The sequence below is a fragment of the Triturus cristatus genome, chromosome 6, assembly GCF_964204655.1.
Source record: "Triturus cristatus chromosome 6, aTriCri1.1, whole genome shotgun sequence".
Lineage (NCBI taxonomy): Eukaryota > Metazoa > Chordata > Amphibia > Caudata > Salamandridae > Triturus > Triturus cristatus.
Genome location: NC_140589.1, coordinates 984,246,355 through 984,265,036, shown reverse-complemented (window position 1 = coordinate 984,265,036; position 18,682 = coordinate 984,246,355). Strand labels below are relative to the sequence as shown.

The 18,682-nt window shown below is 49.3% G+C and overlaps 1 protein-coding gene across 3 annotated transcripts in view; it reads right to left on the bottom strand.

The window, feature by feature from the left end:
• The window catches only part of KAT14 (lysine acetyltransferase 14), a 532,637-nt gene that overhangs the window by 428,566 nt on the left and 85,389 nt on the right, over positions 1-18,682 (bottom strand). For all 3 annotated transcript variants that reach the window (XM_085611763.1, XM_085611764.1, XM_085611765.1), the window contains exon 3: positions 1,590-1,711. In XM_085611763.1, the coding sequence (XP_085467889.1) occupies positions 1,590-1,711 (122 nt within the window). The remainder of the gene's footprint in view (positions 1-1,589; positions 1,712-18,682) is intronic.

Genomic DNA, 18,682 nt, shown 5'->3' with positions numbered 1-18,682 from the left:
CTGTGAGTTCAGTGTGCCCTCAGTCTTCTATTGTACAACTGTGGGAGAGGTATTTAGTTTCGGTGAGAAGTGTTTTGTCTGTAAGTATTTGGTACTTGGTGAGAAGCTGATCAAAACAATCTCTCACTGCACTTCTTCATTTTATGGGTAGCTACAAATTAAAGGTTTTGGAATCCAAAGTATCAAAGGTGACCAAAACCAGACACTGAATGTGTTTGCCCAAGCTAAATAGAAATGGTTATGTACCATAGGATAAGGTTTGTTTCAAGAAAAGTATAAAGTTCTGTTTCTGAAGTATGATGGCTTGTGATGCCACTTTTTCCCATTCCCTTGTCATCTTTCTGATGTATCTTTTTTGTGTCAAGGTTAACATTAAATTGTATAGTCTATTAATTATATGTGATTATTCACCTTTTGTTATGGTATATAAGGATTGTTTCTTTTTCAATGGTTAAAAGCACGTTGCTTCCAATTCTCAATAGCTGTGAATAAGGTCTATGAAAAGTGATTGTTATGTAGTTGCTTTCTAAATCCCGACAATGATGTGAGACCTGGTTCCGGGTGACAGAGGTAATTGGATGTTAACTGGAAAAAGTGGAGTAATTTACACTGATGTTCTGGAGTCATCATACAACCGGAGCCCAAACTGTATTGGTAAATATTCATTAGCAATCGGCTCTTGGGCTAGCAAGGTAGACTCAAGGTGAGGGCTTTAAAATGTAAGGACACTTTAATTGAATGTAATATTCCTCAATAAGATAACCACTATTGTGGGGTCATGTACAAAATCCTTCTGTGAGTTCAAAGCCTGCAAATGACAAAAAATGAATACTGTGAATCTGCAGAGTGTTTTGCTAGGTACAAAATGTCTTTAAAGACATAAACGTCTTTCAAACTAATAAAAGTTGTTTGGCAACCATTATTACTTGCCAATAGGAGGGGTGTGAACAGTGCTCAATTTTGAAAGAAAAAAAAAAGAATGCTGGTGCCCGGTGCTCAACAGCCCACAGCCAGCAATTATAGGTTGCCACGCCAATTACTAAAGCTGGTAGCTTAAGTCCACCTCAGGCCTCTTTATTGCACTACCAGACACTACCTGCCCCTTTATCTCCCTCTTGCAAGTTCCTGCTTTCTCCCTTTCGGTTATTCCGTCTTTGTCTTCCTCCATGTTTCCGTTTTGTTTGTTCTTCAATCTCTTGCTCTAGGGAAAAGTCTGATGCAGAAATATAAGTGCCGGCCCCCAATAATAAGTGCTGGTGCAGAGCCTCAGAAGAAAGGCCTGAAACCCTTGGAATAACATTCGCTATTCTAGGACACAAGTGTGCAAGTATCTGTCCTTTTCCCCACAAAGGCAGGCATCTGCTGAATGTTACTTAACCATTATCTAGTCATAACTACTTATGGGGTCGCTTCCAGGAATAGAACAGATAAGGGTTTAACTATAATGTCAATTGCATTGCAACCTGTGAAGTACCCAATACATACACAAACACATAATTCTCCCATTATGTGTATAAATAAACTATTTACTGCGCTAGGAATAGTCAATGCACTCAATGATAATGTTGCTCTTATTCAAATCATCTCACCTGTTCCCAAGTAGAAAGGTCCAATGTTTATCGATGTACGAGCAAATATCTTCTTTCCACCTGAAGTAACCCTGACGCCCAGTTCCTTCCAAACACAGGTTATACATTGCCAGCATGACCACCTGAAATGCAAAGAACAACATAATGTTAAAAATTGCTGCATTGAATTAGTGATTGTGGCAAAAATACCAGCTCAGTCGTCCTATCAGGTAGTAAGTGTCCTTCAAAGGGATTTGTCAGTCAGTCAGTCAAATAGCTTTATTCCGATATCAAATATCAAAGAAGCATCAGACAATCCATCAGTACAAAAAGGAGAAAAATACAGTCTATAAAATTAATAAAATACAGCAATACAAAATTTTAAAACAATCGAGATATAAAGCTATTTCCTCCTGAATTGAGCATTTCATTTCCAATTAGTGAGATGTGCTTTCTATTTCTACCAAGTTATAGAAACGTCCATCACATTGCTGTTTCACTAGAAGCTACTTTCACATTTCAAAGCTATTATATATAAAAACAGGTATGCAGTAAACTTCGCACATGTAAGGTCCTCCCTTCAGCAAGGCCAACTCCCATTGCCCTCCAATCATACCTACACACACACTTATATAAAGTATAGTAGGTTTTAGCAATAGGACACAACCCATGAAGTCAGGGTAAACAAGATGATAGCCTAATGGAACTTAAGGGAACCGATTACCAAATAGAAGATCATTGGAAGAAGTGATGCTCTAACCTCAAGCCAAGCAACAAGCTGTAAAGAACAACCTGACCAAAATCATAACGTGTTCTTACTGAAGCATTCTAAGAGTTCTTCAAAGCTGATGGGGAGAAGGGTCAGTGCTCTGCTGATCTTATTAATGAAACATGCTGAAGTCACCATCTTCCGGGACAATCTAATCAAGCGGAAGATTGATACTCTCGCCATTGGCAGGACATCAGTCTTTGGAAACTTCACCCGGAGGTGTTCCAGGCCCTTCAGAGAAAGTGGGTCCCTTGACGATCGATCTTTTTGCCTCCCAACTGGATCACCAGTTGGAGAGGTATTGCAGATCCCAATGTGGTATTGATCGATGAGTTTCTCCAAGCTTTGAGCATGGAGAAGGCATCAGCCTTTCCTCCGTTTGCAATGATTATGAGACTGTCCACTCAGGTGCGGCAATAGAATGTTAGTGCTGGTCACACCAATATGGAGATCTCAAGTTTGGTTTACGGTTCTGATGGAACTTTCTTTGGATTTTCCAATCCCTCTACCCCTGTTTCAGGGTCTCTTCCAGGATCCCCAAGGAAATGCTCATCACCTGGTGCTCATGCAGGCTTTCTGTTTCATGGCATGGCGGATTACAGGGAACACTAGAAAGTCCCAGGAATTTCTTTAAAAGCTGCAGCCTTGCTCGCCAGAGCCTGGGCAGATAGCACTACATGAGAGATATCGTTCTGCCGGGTCGCGATGGCGGCACTGGCGTCATCAGCAGCAGCTGGAGCCGGTGGGGCAGATGTCTGTATTTTGAATTTCCTAGCGGATCTGGCTTTGGAGGACTTAGCTTACTGGTCGATCAACACCTTTAGATCGGCTATCTCAGCGGGCCATATTTTTGTGGATGGACATCCAGTGGGGGAACATCCCCTTATCTGTAAACTTCTCAGGTGTATTAAGTTGTCTATTCCTCCGGAACCCAGATATTCTAACTTTGGGACATTAAAAAGTCCTCTTTAAATCCAGGCCGTTTAACGAGTAACTTTCAAGGAAGCAGATGTTGGTGAAACTGGCTACTCAGTTATGTTTGGTTTCCTGTCGTAGATTGTCAGATGTGAAAGTACTGTAATTGACAGGGGGAATATACACTTCAGATGGGGTGACTTCATGTTTCTATACATAGAAAATGTAATTCTAGGAATGTGACATACTCAGCTTTCCCAAATGTTCCTCAGTTATGTGTGGTTAGGGCATTGAAAGCTTACAAATCTATGACAGAAGATATAATCCCTCAGGGTGAGCGTCAACTACTTATTGCTCTTACCAAGCCTCACAAAGATGTTTCTTGCCCTACCATTTCCATATGGGTCAGATGGGCCTTGCATGAAGCGGGGATTGATGCATCTAAGTTTGGGGCTCACTCCGTACTGGGGGCTTGGGCTTCCATAACTTTTTCTCTAGAAGTTTGCTTGGAGGACATCCTTAATGCAACAGTTTGGTCCTCACTGTACTTTAAAAAGATTTTATTTGAAACCGGTTACACATCTGGCATCATTGGTGGTGGAGAAGCTTTAAACTAGCCTAATCCTCGCCTACAGTCCTGACATAGAATTAAAAATGTCCTAGCTACCATAATGGAAAGTTTTAATTCTATTAAGAACTCGGAGGTGAGGATTTGCTTACCCTTACTTGATTGGATTTCAATTTACCCACCCTATTGCCATTGTATTTCTTGTGGTTTCTGGTGCATATCATGATTATGTTTCACTTTCTATTATGAAAAATGTTTTGACCTTATACTTCGCTGAACATTGGCCTAATATGCCGTGACATTGTTTATGCTTTGTATATGTAGTTTGCTCTTTTCATTATCTTGCATAAATAATCTATCTTTCTTCTCGGGGATGGATGCGAGTAAACAGGAATAATTCTGGAAGGAGTCAGATCTGTTTGCAGAAAGAGCAGGATAGAGCGTCTACGAGGACTGTTGAACAACTGACACAGCTCTGATTGGAGGATGTTTTGTTTTATTCCCATGGACTGATGGGAAATGTAGTTTGTTGTTGTTACATACTTTGAATGGCTGCAGGTGAATACAGCAAGGAAAGGAAAGCCTAATCATTGGCTCCAAGTCCTTAATAGAATTGAAAATTTTCGTTATGATAACTAGAAAATCTGTCATTAAGCATGATGTTGCTATTGCTGTTGCTGCTAAAGCACCTGAGGTTGGACAGTCTGTGACAGAACGGATGGATACTTCCTGTACTTTTTTCTTTTCTCAAGACCCACAGTTCTAAGGGTAGCAACTCCTGATTTTACACGCTGCAACTCCTCATTTGCATGGGAGGGGGAATTTTAGGATGTGTTGGGGCACCTTGGGATTTAGGTCTAATAACATAAGCCAGAAAGATCTCCACATAGTGAGACCACAGCATTATAAATGGTTGGACAAAGCTGTCAAATGCACAGCTGAACTAGTCACCTGGTTGGAGACAATCATTCCTAATTTGAGAATCTTGTGATAATCTGTTCTCTCTCTAGAAAGTCTTCTAAGAACTGTTACAGAAACTCCCATGAGGCTCGGTCATACCTCCCTAGGAGTATATCTGCACCAGCTCCTTTCATAGAAATTGAAGCGGTGCCACAAACTATTGTACCTGCTGAATACAGCTTCTTACTTCCTTTATCTAGTGGGACTATAGACGCAGGTGCAGTCAGAAAGGATTTTTTATGCAGCTAAAACAATCACTGAATCAAGCTGTGGATCTGTCCTCAGAAACCCGAATCCTGATCGGGAAGCATATGTTATTTCTGAAAGCAAGACGTGCCAATTTCTATGTAGAAGGTATAAGAAACCAATCAGTTGCTGGCTCTATGAGATCTACAAATAATGGCAGCACATTCTAGATTCACTAAGCGGATGAAGTTTGTCAAAGTTCACAGAAGTTAAGGTAGGTGTAGTCCAAGAGATTGACTATTTTGCAGCACCTCTTCCAAAATGTCGTGGAACATACTGATGTCATCAACAGGAGACATTCTAGATGGAAGAGAGTCTTTCCAAGTCGGTGAGTAACACTCAAAGATTTAGTTGAAGAGGAAATGTGGTTGTCATTGGGGTAAGAGTCCTTAAGCAGGAGACCTTTTCCTAAAACAATGCCACTGTGAGAGGGAGAGCCCAGAGAGAACGACTACTCTTCCCTTCCCACTACAAGGACCAGAATCCCTCAGGGCAGGGATGACGTTTTTCAGGAGCAAACACACACGACCTAGCAACACGGACAGAAAAGCACCTACTTTTCCTGTTTCCCCACAGACCAGCCCCAGTCCTGGAGGTCTCGTGCGGCCACGCCAAACAACGGAGAAGAGGGGAGGAGCTGACCCTGGAAGTGAAACGCCCGGGGAGGTAAAAGCACGGCCCGCCCAGGAAGGGTCGTCGTTGTTAGGAGAAAGCGGAGCCCGAAGAGAGAAGTTGTGCGCGGAGTTGCGAAGTGGCCGAGAGGAGAAGGAGCACGCTGACGGCGACGAGAGTGGAAGCGAGGACAACGAAGCAGACGACCGCTGGACCGAGGAATGGTGGAGTCCTCCGGAGGATGCTGAGGAGCGGCCGCAACTCCGGGGGAGAGTTGCGGCGGGGCCGGTGAGTACCGCTGTGCAAGGGAACGCCGGGGAAGCTGTCGATACGGGAGGTGGGAGGGGGGCGTGTATCGAAGGAATCGGGAGGAGGGAGGCATTCGTAGTTGTAGAAGCCCGGGAGGAATCTAGTGGGTAGAGCCCAGACCTGAGAGAAGGATTTGGTAAACACCCCGTTCTCTAGACCGTATTTAAACTGTACCTGTAGGCTTAGTAATCTTGGAAATCACATTTCCGTAGTGTCCGAATTCACTGTACTCACATTCCCCAACCCCCTCACTGTTCCCGTGACACCCTCACCATCCCAGATTGTGCACAGCAAAATACCGAAACACCGAATGTTGGTGACGGCAGCACATAAAGCCATCTCTTCACACCAGAACTCACAAACGGCCACTATTGTTCTTTTTTCTTTCCTCTGAGCCTCCGGTCACAACACCACGACGGACGAAGCGAAGGAACTCTATCAGGCCGCTGGCCATACCGTCAAAAAGACCCAGACCACCACACCGTCTTCTCCCGTAGAGGACCCCGACAGGAAAAAAGAAGCATTCCCTGATACTTTGAGCATCCCGTTTGTGCCACCTGAAAATAAAGCCACTCCTGTTAGACACTATATAAAGCCTCCGCGTCTGTATTTCCGACCCAGTCTCCCACAGCCACCTAGAGTTGTGTGGTATGAGGTTGATTTAGCCCATCAGACCTTTTAGATATTTTATTATATCAGTCAGTCAGTTAATTTATTCGGTCGATAATGACCATAAAAGCCCACATTAAAAAACAGCCACATAATACAAGAATAAAGTCATTATTGAAAAACAGGCATTTCATATTACAAATTAACACAACAATTTTTAAGAACATAGTAAAAAATAGTGGTGTCAGAATACGATATGGCGAGTGTTAGACCTGGTACCATTGGCGTGAGTCTTCCTTTCAATTTTTGCAGTTTTCTCCTCTGTTTTTGATATATTTTGCTGGTTAGATGCTTTGGGCACTGTGCCACTGCTATTTAGTGCCACAATGCAAGTGCTCCCTATTGTAAATTATTGTACTGGATTAGTGACTCCATGATTGGCTTATTTGATTTACCTGTCAGACCATAGTACAGTGCACCATGTGTGCCCAGGGCATGTAGTTCAAATGCTACTAGTGGGCTTGCAGCACTGGTTGTGCCACCCACAGAAGCAGCTTGTAAAGTGTGTCTCAGGCCTGCCATTGCAGAGCCTTTGTGCAGTCTAGTACTGCCATGTCGACTTGGTAAGTGCACCCACTTACCAGTCCCTAAACCTTCCCTTTTCTACATGTTAGCCACCCCTAAGATAAGCCCTAGGGCAGGGTGCAATGCATGTGAAAGGTAGGACATGCCCTGATGTGTGTAGCATGTCCTGATAGTGAATTACAGCCAATTTCGTTTTTCACTAGTGCAAGGCTACCTGTGCCAATATACCAGAATGGGCAGTTTGATTATAACATCTAATAATCCTAACTGACCCAGGGAACACGGTAGAAAAACAAATTTAGTATGCCTGAACTCAGAATGATAAAATACATATTATTAGTAAAGTTGGTTTTAACATTCTGTGTTTGAAAATAACACTTTTAGAAAGTAGATATTTTCTTGCCTAACCATCCAAGCCTGCCTCTGCTAGGTTGTGTATTCCATGTCTGGTTTGTGAGTGACAGGGGCTGAGAGGGCTCCAGGAGACAGGGTGAGTCAGCACAAGGCTGAATAGACCTATCTGCATTGGGAGTGGTGGGAGGAGTAGCACCTGGGCCTGAATAGGGCTGGGCTTGCCTTCCACAATGCTGGCTCCACCTCCTGTGGTGTGTCTGATGACCCTACCCCACACTGACAAAGGAAGGAGTTGTGCACTGGCAGAATGCACCCAGAACTGGTTTGGACTAGGTACAGACAATCTCTGCCTTCAGAGACAAAGGATTTGTGTGTATAAAAAGGGGGACCTAGACCCCAGAACTTTAGATCACTTCTGGACATCAAGACATACCTTTTGCCAAGGAGAAGAACCAAAGAATCTGCAGGAGTTTTTGACTTCCCCTGTGCCAGTTGTGATTGCTGGGGTTGGCATGCAGTGGTTTCTTTATTGCCAAGGAAAGGAGAAAGACTTTTATTTGCAACTTTCATCATCTTGAAGTAGAATCTCCAAGGCTTGAACTGTGCTTGCCTCCTGCTGCAAGGATACAAGACTTCACCACCAGCTCCCCCCTGAATTTCCTTGCTGGGAATTCTGACTGCAGAAGCCTGCATGTTGTTGGGAGCTGGAAGCACGACTCAACGAGAAGAAGCTTGTCGCATCCGCAGCTGTCGCATCATTGGAGAAGTGTGTCTCCACTGCAAAGGTCGCCGTCGCATCACCGGAGAAGCGTGTCTCAGTCGCAGCTGGGTGTCGTCGCATCACCGGAGAAGCGTGTCGCAACTGCAAGGGTCGCCGTCGCATTACCGGAGAAGCGCGTCACAGGGCCAGTTGCGGCTCCAAAGTCACAGAGTCACCGCACGGACGCCGGGGGTGCATGCATCATTTTCACGTCGTCGCATCGCTTCAAGGGTGCCATCTTCTCGCATCGAACTGGATCGTCGCATTGCAGCAAGGCGCCATTTGGTCGCATCGCAAGCAGGCCGCACCTCGAGATCATCGCATCACCTCCTCTCCGGTAACGAACAGACGCATTGCCTACTTTGCGCAAGCACTGAGGAACAGACGCATTGCCTCCCCCAAAGCAAGGAACCGATGCATCGTTCAACCTGCGAACCTTTTGTTTATCTTGCGTGACGCATCCAAAGGTACTTTGTGGGAAACGTGTCGCATTTACCATCTAAAGTGAACTGAATTATTTCTACCACCTTAAAGTCATTTTCTTAATACTGTATTGTGGATTTTTGTCGTTTGGGTCTTGTGTTAAGTCTATATAAAGAATACTTATTTTAGGCCTCGCCTAGGCAGCGCGCATACGCTGCCCTAGGAGATGACCTTCAGAAATTGGTCAGCTCTTTTCAAGCACTCGTGCTTGTGCTGGCATCCACCTTGCGGGAGCGAGCAGCAGCGCACGGGCCATTTGTTTTCAATTAGCGTGGCCACGCGCCGCTCCTTGCTCTCACAAGCACGAGTGCTTGAAAAGAGCTTACCCTCCCCCACCCTACCTCACCTCCCTCTCTCTCCTGCAGTGTTTTCATCCGCTCCCTTGGCAACTCCATCAGATAAAGTTTTCTTGGGACTCGAATCATGGTGGTCATATGGTTCGGAATGAGTAAAGTTGAAAATATATATATTTTTTTTTTAAGTTAACCATGCATTTCTCCATTTTACTTGGTTTCCCCTGCTCCGACTCTCGCCATTTTTGCTTTCCTCTCCTGTTTTCCAGCTCTACTTTTCTTTATTTCTTTTCTGTCTCTTGCGCCCGCTCCCCTGGCAACTCCATCAGATAAAGTTTTCTTGGGACTCGAATCATGGTGGTCATATGGTTCGGAATGAGTAAAGTTGAAAATATATATATATATATATTTTTAAGTTAACCATGCATTTCTCCATTTTACTTGGTTTCCCCTGCTCCGACTCTCGCCATTTTTGCTTTCCTCTTCTGTTTTCCAGCTCTACTTTTCTTTATTTCTTTTCTGTCTCTTGCGCCCGCTTCTCTCTTCTTTGCAACCATTCTTCCCACTGGTCCCCACTTCTCTTGTCACCTTGACTACCATTCTTCCTCTTGTGGCCCGTCTACCATTCACTCATCGGCACGCAGTATCCCTTTACATCTCCTAGCTCTCTGAAGCACTACTTGTAGCACCGCCATTCACAATTTGCGTGCCGTTACGGTCATTAACTCCCTCTGTACCTCCCCTTGTATCCTCATATTTACTTCTATTTCTCCTGTTTTCTCTCTTCTCCAGCTGTTTGCTTTCCTTCCTTCAGTGAACACTTGTTGGCTAATCGTCTTTACTTCCCCCTCTTTGCTTCCAATCCAGTAATGTGATTGCCCTGTTTTGCACCCTATCTGATTCCCAAGCCGTCCATGATTCCAGCTTGAAGTGGCGAACGGTGGTGACGTGTTTAATTCAGAACATCACTGAGTGGTTAGGAAGTATAGACAATTCTCGGACGACTGGACGGCAGCGCCGTCGTGGTCCGGATCTCCCTCTAGCCGCATGCAGTCACCTTTCTCAGTCGTCTGTTCTCTTTTCCACAGTGTCCTCTACCCACTGGCTGTCCCTGTGCTCCACAGCTCTCCTGTCATCGTATCTCTGCACCTTGCTCTATTGACCGCCTCTGCCTCCAGCCCATAAATCACATCTGAAATCCATCGCAGCTGTCGCTCCCCGGCAGGGGCCTGCCGTGTAAATCAATCGGGCGGGTACAATATCGCATACTTCCCTGAAAACCCTGATAAATTATGTACAGCGCTTTACTGACATCTAGCAATTTGGTAATATACTCTGCGTCCATAATCAGATGCATGAGAGATGAGAGATGTCACTGCCCTCCCTGTGCCTGTTTATCTTCCTCACATTTTAACAGATGACAATGTTTATCGCCTTTCTCTTGATTGTTCACCATAGGGCACTTCTGTATTGTTGAAGCTTCATGGCGTCTCCTCGGCTTTACGTTTACACATTCCTGGGTGGCGTGGTGGTTATTAATGTGCAGTCTGTCATTGTCACTAGTCTCCGACATGTCATTTAAGAATGAGTTCACAGAGCGCTTCAATCTACTGTGCTGACCAAGTGGTCTGCAAGTGTAAAAGGCGTACGATATTGAGGAGCTGCCAGTCTCGAGTGCTTTTATAAAGACCGGTGTAGTCGGTGGTTTGAGGCGCTGTTTGCTTCTGCAATATCACTTTTATATTCTCTGACCTAAAGTGCCCTTTCCACTGACCCTTTCACGAACACCACACCTATTGACATAGTACGGCCTGTCAGTGCTATCATGTTCGGGTACCAGTAGTTATTACTTTGCAGGTTTTAGGTTCTGCGTGGCCTCAGAATTTAAAACTCCATTACTTGCACAGATTTGCCCACTAGACCTACTTTTGGTATTCCAAGCAGCACCGTGGTTGGGCTTGGAGATGGTGACAGAGCCTATCTTTGATGTGTGCAGGAGATACAGGGGCAAAGTATTCGCGTTCAGACATGGGCACTACTGATGAAATCATAAAAAACATTACCGCTGCTTGTTGTGAATCAGGTCATAGCAAATTGGTATCATGTACGTAATTTGGGGACTGAAGGGAGTAAGCTTTGTAGCCCAGCAAGCGGCTGGAGACAATTGATTATGCAGGGGGAAACTTTCTGAACTTTCAATTGGAAGTGGTACAATAACTGTTTACATTGTTTTTACATGAATAGGTTGAAATAAGGGGCGAGTTTAGAGCAAGTGAAAAGCTGTTTGGGAGGAAGAACATTTGAAACGGTGTGGCAAAGCTACTGCATACTGGAGGGGAAGCACAAGTTACTACTTGTGTAACAATATATCTGTAAGAGACATTAGTTAGTGATAGATTCCTTACCTTAGAATATTCCCCAGGCGTCAGTCTGGATCCGGAAAGTTTTCTGCTTAGCAGTACCTCTGCACGCCAGTAGGTGGCGCCGTGCGGCTCCGCGCCCATCACCGGCGTCGAGCGCGCAGGGATGACGTCACGGAGGCTACTTAGGCGCCACCCATGCACACTGACGTCAGTTCTGTACACAACTTTCCGCGCCGAAACGCACAGTCACGCGAGAAACTGACCTTTGGTGCAGAAAACTAGGGCCCTAAAAGAGGATGACCTTAACCCTAGTAATCAGTTCGCAGAACGGGGAGGATGTGTGGAGCGGTAAGGAATCCATCACTAACTAATGCCTCTTACAGATATATCGTTACACAAGTAGTAACTTGTGCATCTGAAAGAGACACGTTAGTGATAGATTTCTTGCCTTTGAATAGATACCCCAGCAATACCAATCCCGGTGGTGGGTCTGCGAACAAGATTACACCAGAAAGTCACGGAGCACAGAACGGCCAAAGAAGTCGTCCCTCCGAACCTGACTGTCAAGGCAGTAGTGCTTGGTAAACGTGTGCAGCGAGGCCCACGTAGCTGCCTGACAAATATCCTGCAAGGGGACACCGCGTCCCAAGGCAGTGGTTGCTGCAGTTGCCCTGGTCGAATGGGCACGCAGTCCCACAGGATTCTTCTTCTTGGCCAAGGAGTAACAGGCTTTGATGCACAGAACGACCCACCTGGAGATGGTCCGTTTGTGCATCGCCCAACCTCTTTTGGCGCCCACGTAGCCAACAAAGAGCTGATCCTCCACTCGGAACTGCTGTGTACGCTGCAGGTAGAATGCAAGCGCACGTTTTGGGTCCAGACGGTGGAGCCGCTCCTCTTCCCTTGAAGGATGCGGAGGCGGAAAAAAGGTGGGCAAAGTGATGGTCTGCCCGATGTGGAAGGGCGTGACAACCTTTGGCAAGGAAGAAGGACGTGTCCTCAGAACCACCTTGTCCGGATGAACAGAAAGGAAAGGAGGTTTGGAAGAAAGGGCCTGAAGCTCACTCACTCTCCTGGCAGAGGTGATAGCCACCAGGAAAGCCGTCTTGAGAGTAAGAAGACGCAAGGGACAGTTATGAAGGCGCTCAAAGGGAGTGCACATCAGAAAGGTCAAGACAAGATTCAAGTCCCACTGAGGCATTATGAAGGGCACAGGTGGGAACGTATGCGTAATGCCCTTAAGAAAACAGTTAACAACCGGGAACTTAAAAAGAGAAGGCTGATCTGGAAGCCGTAGAAAGGCAGAGATGGCCGAAAGATAACCTTTAAGAGTGCCCAGAGCAGAGCCCTGCTGGGCCAAAGAAAGAAGGAACAGAAGAACCTCAGAAAGAGGGGCAGAAAGGGGATCCACAGTCTTTTTTTTTTTGTAAAAACCTTTATTGACATTTCAACAAAAGACAAGTATGGGCCTACAACCCCCGGGGCCGGCCGCTAAGCAGTCAGAGTAACAGAAGCAAATTTTAATCACAGGCAGCACCTCGGGGAGCAGATTCTCCATGCTAGCATACTCTTGGCCACTGAACAGCCCAAATAGGGACCAGGATACAAAAGGTTTTCATTTTATAATAAGGGATAGAAGGATCAGGTGCCAAACAATTTCCCAGCAGCAAAAAAATGGCAGGCAGAATAGTAAACGCCAACAATAAACAGCAATCTATCCAGGCAATGGCGCTAAAACAGGAGGTTCAGGATGTGGAAGAATATCACGGCCATTTGCGCCTGCAGTCCCCTGCCCTAAGACCCAGAAATCACCACGGAAATTGAGGCACACATAAAAAAGCAGTGATTGGCAGCAAAGGAGACCTACCGTGCTGACCCCAGAAAAGAAGACAAAGAAGAATAAGAGAAGAAAAAGGAGGCCATGGAAACAAAGTAAAAAACTAAAGAATCCCCTCCCCCAACCCCCCACCCTGCACCTCTGCAGATGAGTACGGCCCCCCCCCCCAGCAGTGTGCCTGTCGCCCCGGAACCAGACCCGAAATATAGAAGAAACAGAGAAAATGGAGTAAGAAAGGAAACCCCACCAGACGGGGGAGTAAAGAGAGTATTAATAAACTGGAGGAGGGCCTTCAAAACATGCCCCCGGCTTCTCCCTCCCGCACAATATGTTCCTCCCCAAAGCAAACAGTAAACAAACACAAAATCGACCATGTCAAAGAAAAATGGGGAGCATTATGCACCTATTACACTATTAGTTATGTCGTGAGAGCACGCAACCCCTGTGCCCGCCCGCCTGTTGGATGACAACCTCTGAAGGATCAGCCTTATCCTTGGCCACTTTTTGCGAATCCACCCATGCATACCCATCGACCCAGTGCCATGTCCAATGTTACGAGGAAGAGGAGCGTCCAAAAAAGACCAGGAAGCGACACACACATGTAGGGTGAACGTCTCTGGACACCAACACAGTCAACATTATGGAGGACCATCTTTCCCAGTACTGCCCCAGGATCTGTACTGCACACAAGGTCCAGGAAGGCGGAATCAGCCAGAGCAGGCGACTGTTGCTGGAATATTGCCTGGGTCACCGGAGGTTGCGCGTGGGACAAAGCCACCACCCCCCGCTCAAATCCAAAACCTCCGGAACAGACCGGACCCACAGCCAGCCGATCACACGTTGGCACATTGTCCGAAGTTTCCAGCTTTCCCCTATTCACAGGGGCGGCCACGACACTGTCCTCTTGTGTGAAGTGTGACAAGTCCCTGTGTGCCTGAGGACAGGCAGATCGCAACTGTTCCGACGCTGAAGCAACACTATCAAGCTTTCTCCCCAATACCGAGGCGCCGTGAACCAGGGTGGAATGAAGGGCACCGAGAGCTTCGAGAAGGTCACCGTACCCCAGCCCAGCTCCCGGCGCCCGCTCCGCTACGCTCCTCTTAGGCACACACTCCCAATCTTGCGGAGACCCAGTGTACAGGATGATAGACTCCATCCTAGCAAGATGGCCGCCGGGTAGGTTCATCCCAGATTGGGACCGGGACTCAGGCACAGGCGCATCAAGTTCCATGTCACTGGAAACAGGGTTCCGGGGGCAGACAAAAATATATATCCAGTGTGTGGCCACAGGTAACAGTCATCCCCACCACGGACCAGCGCCCGCGAGAATCCGGGAGCAGCCCGTGGAAATCGGGACGCGTTACGGGCAGCGTCCGGGCAGCTCACCGGCGAAGGCTCAGGCAATTACCGGAGAATCCTGGAATTGCCACCCCGGGCATGCACTCGTTCCGCTACGCTCAGTGGTAGGAATGACCACAGCGAAATTCAGGCCAATATTCGCACCGCTCCGGTACTCCGACTCCACCCAGTCACCAATTGCCGCTGTTGTTGAACTGCCGCCCGGCCTTGTTGTCCACCCGAGGTCCCGGTTCCAGGGTTGCACAGGCCGCAAACTTCAAATGGACATTTCTCCGGCGGTACCGCCGCCAGAAACTTCAGAATCACACGATCGGTTGCCGCTCTCAGCCACCAACACGGGCATATAGCGCAGGCTAAGGATCTCATGCAGGATATCTGTGCGGGATGTGGAGGTTCACGGAGCCGGGAGCCTACGCTGCCGTCCCAATCGCCATCTTGGCTCCTCCCCGGGATCCACAGTCTTAGCTGTGCACCGTGCCACAAATCTGTTCCACCTGCAGGCATACACCGTTTTTGTGGAGGGACGCCTGGATGCCAGGATGACATCACAGACTTCGGGAGGAAGATCGAAAGGTGTCAACTGTCGCTGCTCAGTCCCCGAGCATGGAGGTGGAGGCTGGACAGGTTCGGGTGGAGGACCATCCCCTGCTGCTGCGACAGAAGATCCTCCCGAAGAGGCAGACAGATCGGGGGATCGACGCTCATACGGAGTAGCTCGGGATACCATACTCTTCAAGCCCAGTCTGGAGCCACAAGAATAACTTGGGCCCGGTCACACCTGATCTTCTTCAGCACTCTTGGCAGAAGTGGTATAGGCAGAAAGGCGTACAACAGACCGCAGCTCCACTCGAGACGAAAAGAGTCTCCGAGGGAGTGCCGCCTTGGAAATTCCAAAGCGCAGAACTGATGACATTGCGCGTTCTCTTCGGTGGCAAATAGATCTACCCAAGGCTTTTACCATTGCAGAAAGAGACCTTGTGCCAAGGCCAAGTTCAGACACCACTCGTGATCCACCATGCACCGGTGGCTGAGTTTGCCCGCCCTGGCGTTCAGAGAACCTGCCAGGTGTTGAACCACCAAGGTAATGCCTTGATGTCCCAGCCACATCCAGAGGCGTACAGCCTCCTGACATAGGGTCCACGACCCCACCCCGCCCTGTTTGTTGCAATACCACATGGCGGTGGTGTTGTCCGTGAACACCTGTACTACACTTCCCCGGACAGAGGGAAGGAATGCCTTCAGTGCAAACTGGATCTCCCGCAGCTCCAGAAGGTTGATATGGAGGCGGGACTCTGCTGGAGACCAGAGGCCTCTAATCTCCGCCTTTCCCATGTGGCCCCCCCAACCCAAGAGGGACGCATCCATCACTATTGTGTGCTCCGGTTGGGGAAGGGAGAGGGATCTGCCATTGAACCCAATCGCGATTCGTGAGCCACCACTGCAATTGCCGTGCGGTGCCCTCCAAGATCTGGACATGATCGGACAGGTTGCCCCGATGCTGCGCCCACTGGAACTTCAGGCCCCGCTGCAGAGCGCACATATGCCATCTGACATGTGGTACCAGCAGGATGCAGGAGGCCATCAGGCCCAGAATCCGGAGGGTCATTCTGACAGAAACCCGGGATAGAGGCTGAAAGAGCGGAACCATAGCCTGAATATCCCGGACCCGCTGTTCGGGAGGATAAACCCGAAACAGCGTCGAATCCAGAACCGCTCCGATGAAAGGGAGCTTCTGAGAGGGACTCAGGTGCGACTTCGGCACATTGATGGAGAACCCCAGCAGATGCAGGAGGTCGGCCGTAGTCTGGAGGTGGGAGACAACTGCCTGGGGCGAATCCGCCTTCAACAGCCAGTCGCCAAGGTAGGGGAAGACTGACACCCCTGACCTGCGCAGATGAGCTGCAACCACCGCCATCATCTTTGTGAACACCCGAGGGGCGCTGGTAAGGCCGAAGGAGAGCACGGCAAACTGAAAATGCTCCTGGCCTACCGTGAAGCGCAAGTAACTCCGGTGGGTCGGCAGGATGGCAATGTGAAAATAAGCGTCCTGCAAGTCCAACGCTACCATTCAGTCTCCAGGGTCCAGGGCAGACAGGACTTGAGCCAGAGTCAGCATCTTGAACTTCTCCTTCCGGAGGAAGCGATTGACGTCCCGGAGGTCCAAGATGGGGCCCAGGCCCCCCTTGTCCTTCTTGGGGACCAGAAAGTAGTGGGAATAGCAACCACTCCCTACTTCCTGATCGGGAACATACTCGATTGCCCCCTTGGCCAGGAGGGCCGTGACTTCCTGACGGAGAAGCGCCAAATGATCCCCTGACATGCAGTGGTACCGAGGTGGCATGGCTGTAGGGGAGGACAGAAAGGGGAGCGAGTAACCTTGGCAGATTATCTGCAGCACCCACTTGTCTGACGTAATCTCGCGCCAGTGGTGGAGATGAACCCTGCCATACACTGGCGTGGGGTGCCCCCTGAAGCTCGGATTAGGAAGGTTTTGAGGCGAAAGCAGCGGGGGTGGAAGTGGACTGCCCCGCACGCTGATTACCAGACCCGCCCCTGCGGAACCCACGTCCGCGGCCTCGCTGAGGCTGGTTTTGCACAGGCTTGCTGGCAGAGCGCGCCTGGGTACCCCGTCCCTGGCCACGAAAGGAACGAAACCCTGTCGTGGCAGGGGTGTTCGAGGAAAGACCCAAAGACTTGGCCGTGGCACGAGAGTCTTTAAAGGGCTCCAGGGCATTGTCAGCCTTATCACCAAAGAGGCAGGCGCCATCAAAGGGCATGTCCATGAGTGAGCTCTAGACATCGATGAGAAGCCAGTATAACGCAACCAGGCGTGGCGCTGCAACGCCACCGTCGTGGAAATCGCCCTGCCCAACGAATCAGCGGTGTCCAAACCACACCTGATGGCAAACTTCGCCGCATCCATGCCCTCCGCAAGCATTGGGAAAGGACAGCCTGGACCTCCTCAGAGCACTGAGGCAGAACCTCTGCCACAGAATCCCACACTGCGTGGGAGTACCGGCCCAATAAGCAGGCGGTATTAACCGATCTCAACCCCAAACTGGAGGAGAACAACCTCTTGCCATATTGGTCCAGCCTCTTAGAGTCCTTATCCGGCAGAGGCGATGGAAAGGCACTCTGCGAAGTCGAGGCCTGAATGACCAGGCTCTCAGGCGTGGGGTGAGTGGTCAAGCAGGCGGGATCACCAGGCGCCGGGCGATGACGCCTAGCGACGTTCTTATCCACCGGCACCCCCGAGGCCGGCTGCAACCGAGTACCCAAGAGGACTTCGGTAAGGGCCTCATTGAAAGGGAGCAGCGGCTCCGACGATGTAGACCCCGTCTGGAGCACCCCCGTAAGGAGGTTGGTCTTAAGAGCCACCGTATGGAGGTCGAGGTGGAGAGTCTCCGCGGCTCGACGCAGCACCATAGTGTAGGAAGCGCCCTCCACCATAGTAGGCGGAGGCGAGGCAAACCCCGGGTCAGAAGACACATCAAGCTCACCCGCATCCTGAAGGTCATCCACCCAATCCTGCTCGGAGTCACACTGTCGCGCAAGGGGGTCCTCGGAGCAGTCCCAGTCCTCGTTCGGCTCCGGGGTAGACGGAGCCGAACGAGGCGTCAGGACCGGAGCCGGAGAGGGGCCCAGCGGCACCGGGAGCGGCGCCGGCCGGGGCCGAACCCGAGCCCCATCCCAATGAGGATCCCAGGTCTGAACGAAATGGTCTGAAAACCGAGGCAGGGGTGGGATAAACTGCACCCAGTGCGGCGCCTGTGGCGGCGCTGGGGCCGGAGCCAAAGGCGGGGCCGGAGCCAGCGGCATTGCACCTTGTGGCGCCGCAGCCGCGGGCGCTGGATCCAGTGGCTCCAGGGCTGACGCCGGAGGTGGTGCCGCCGGGTCAACAGGATCTGGACACGGGGCCGCGGGGCCTGCAGGCGCACCAGCGGGAACCCGAGGCCTAAACAGGTGGTCCAAGGCAGCAAGAAACTCCTGCCGCTTTTCGGGAGTCGCCGACGGACCCGGGTATAGCGGGTAGGCCGCGGGACTCCTAGGCTCCAGAGGAGCCACAGGGGCGGACCCCCTGTCCCCCACGTC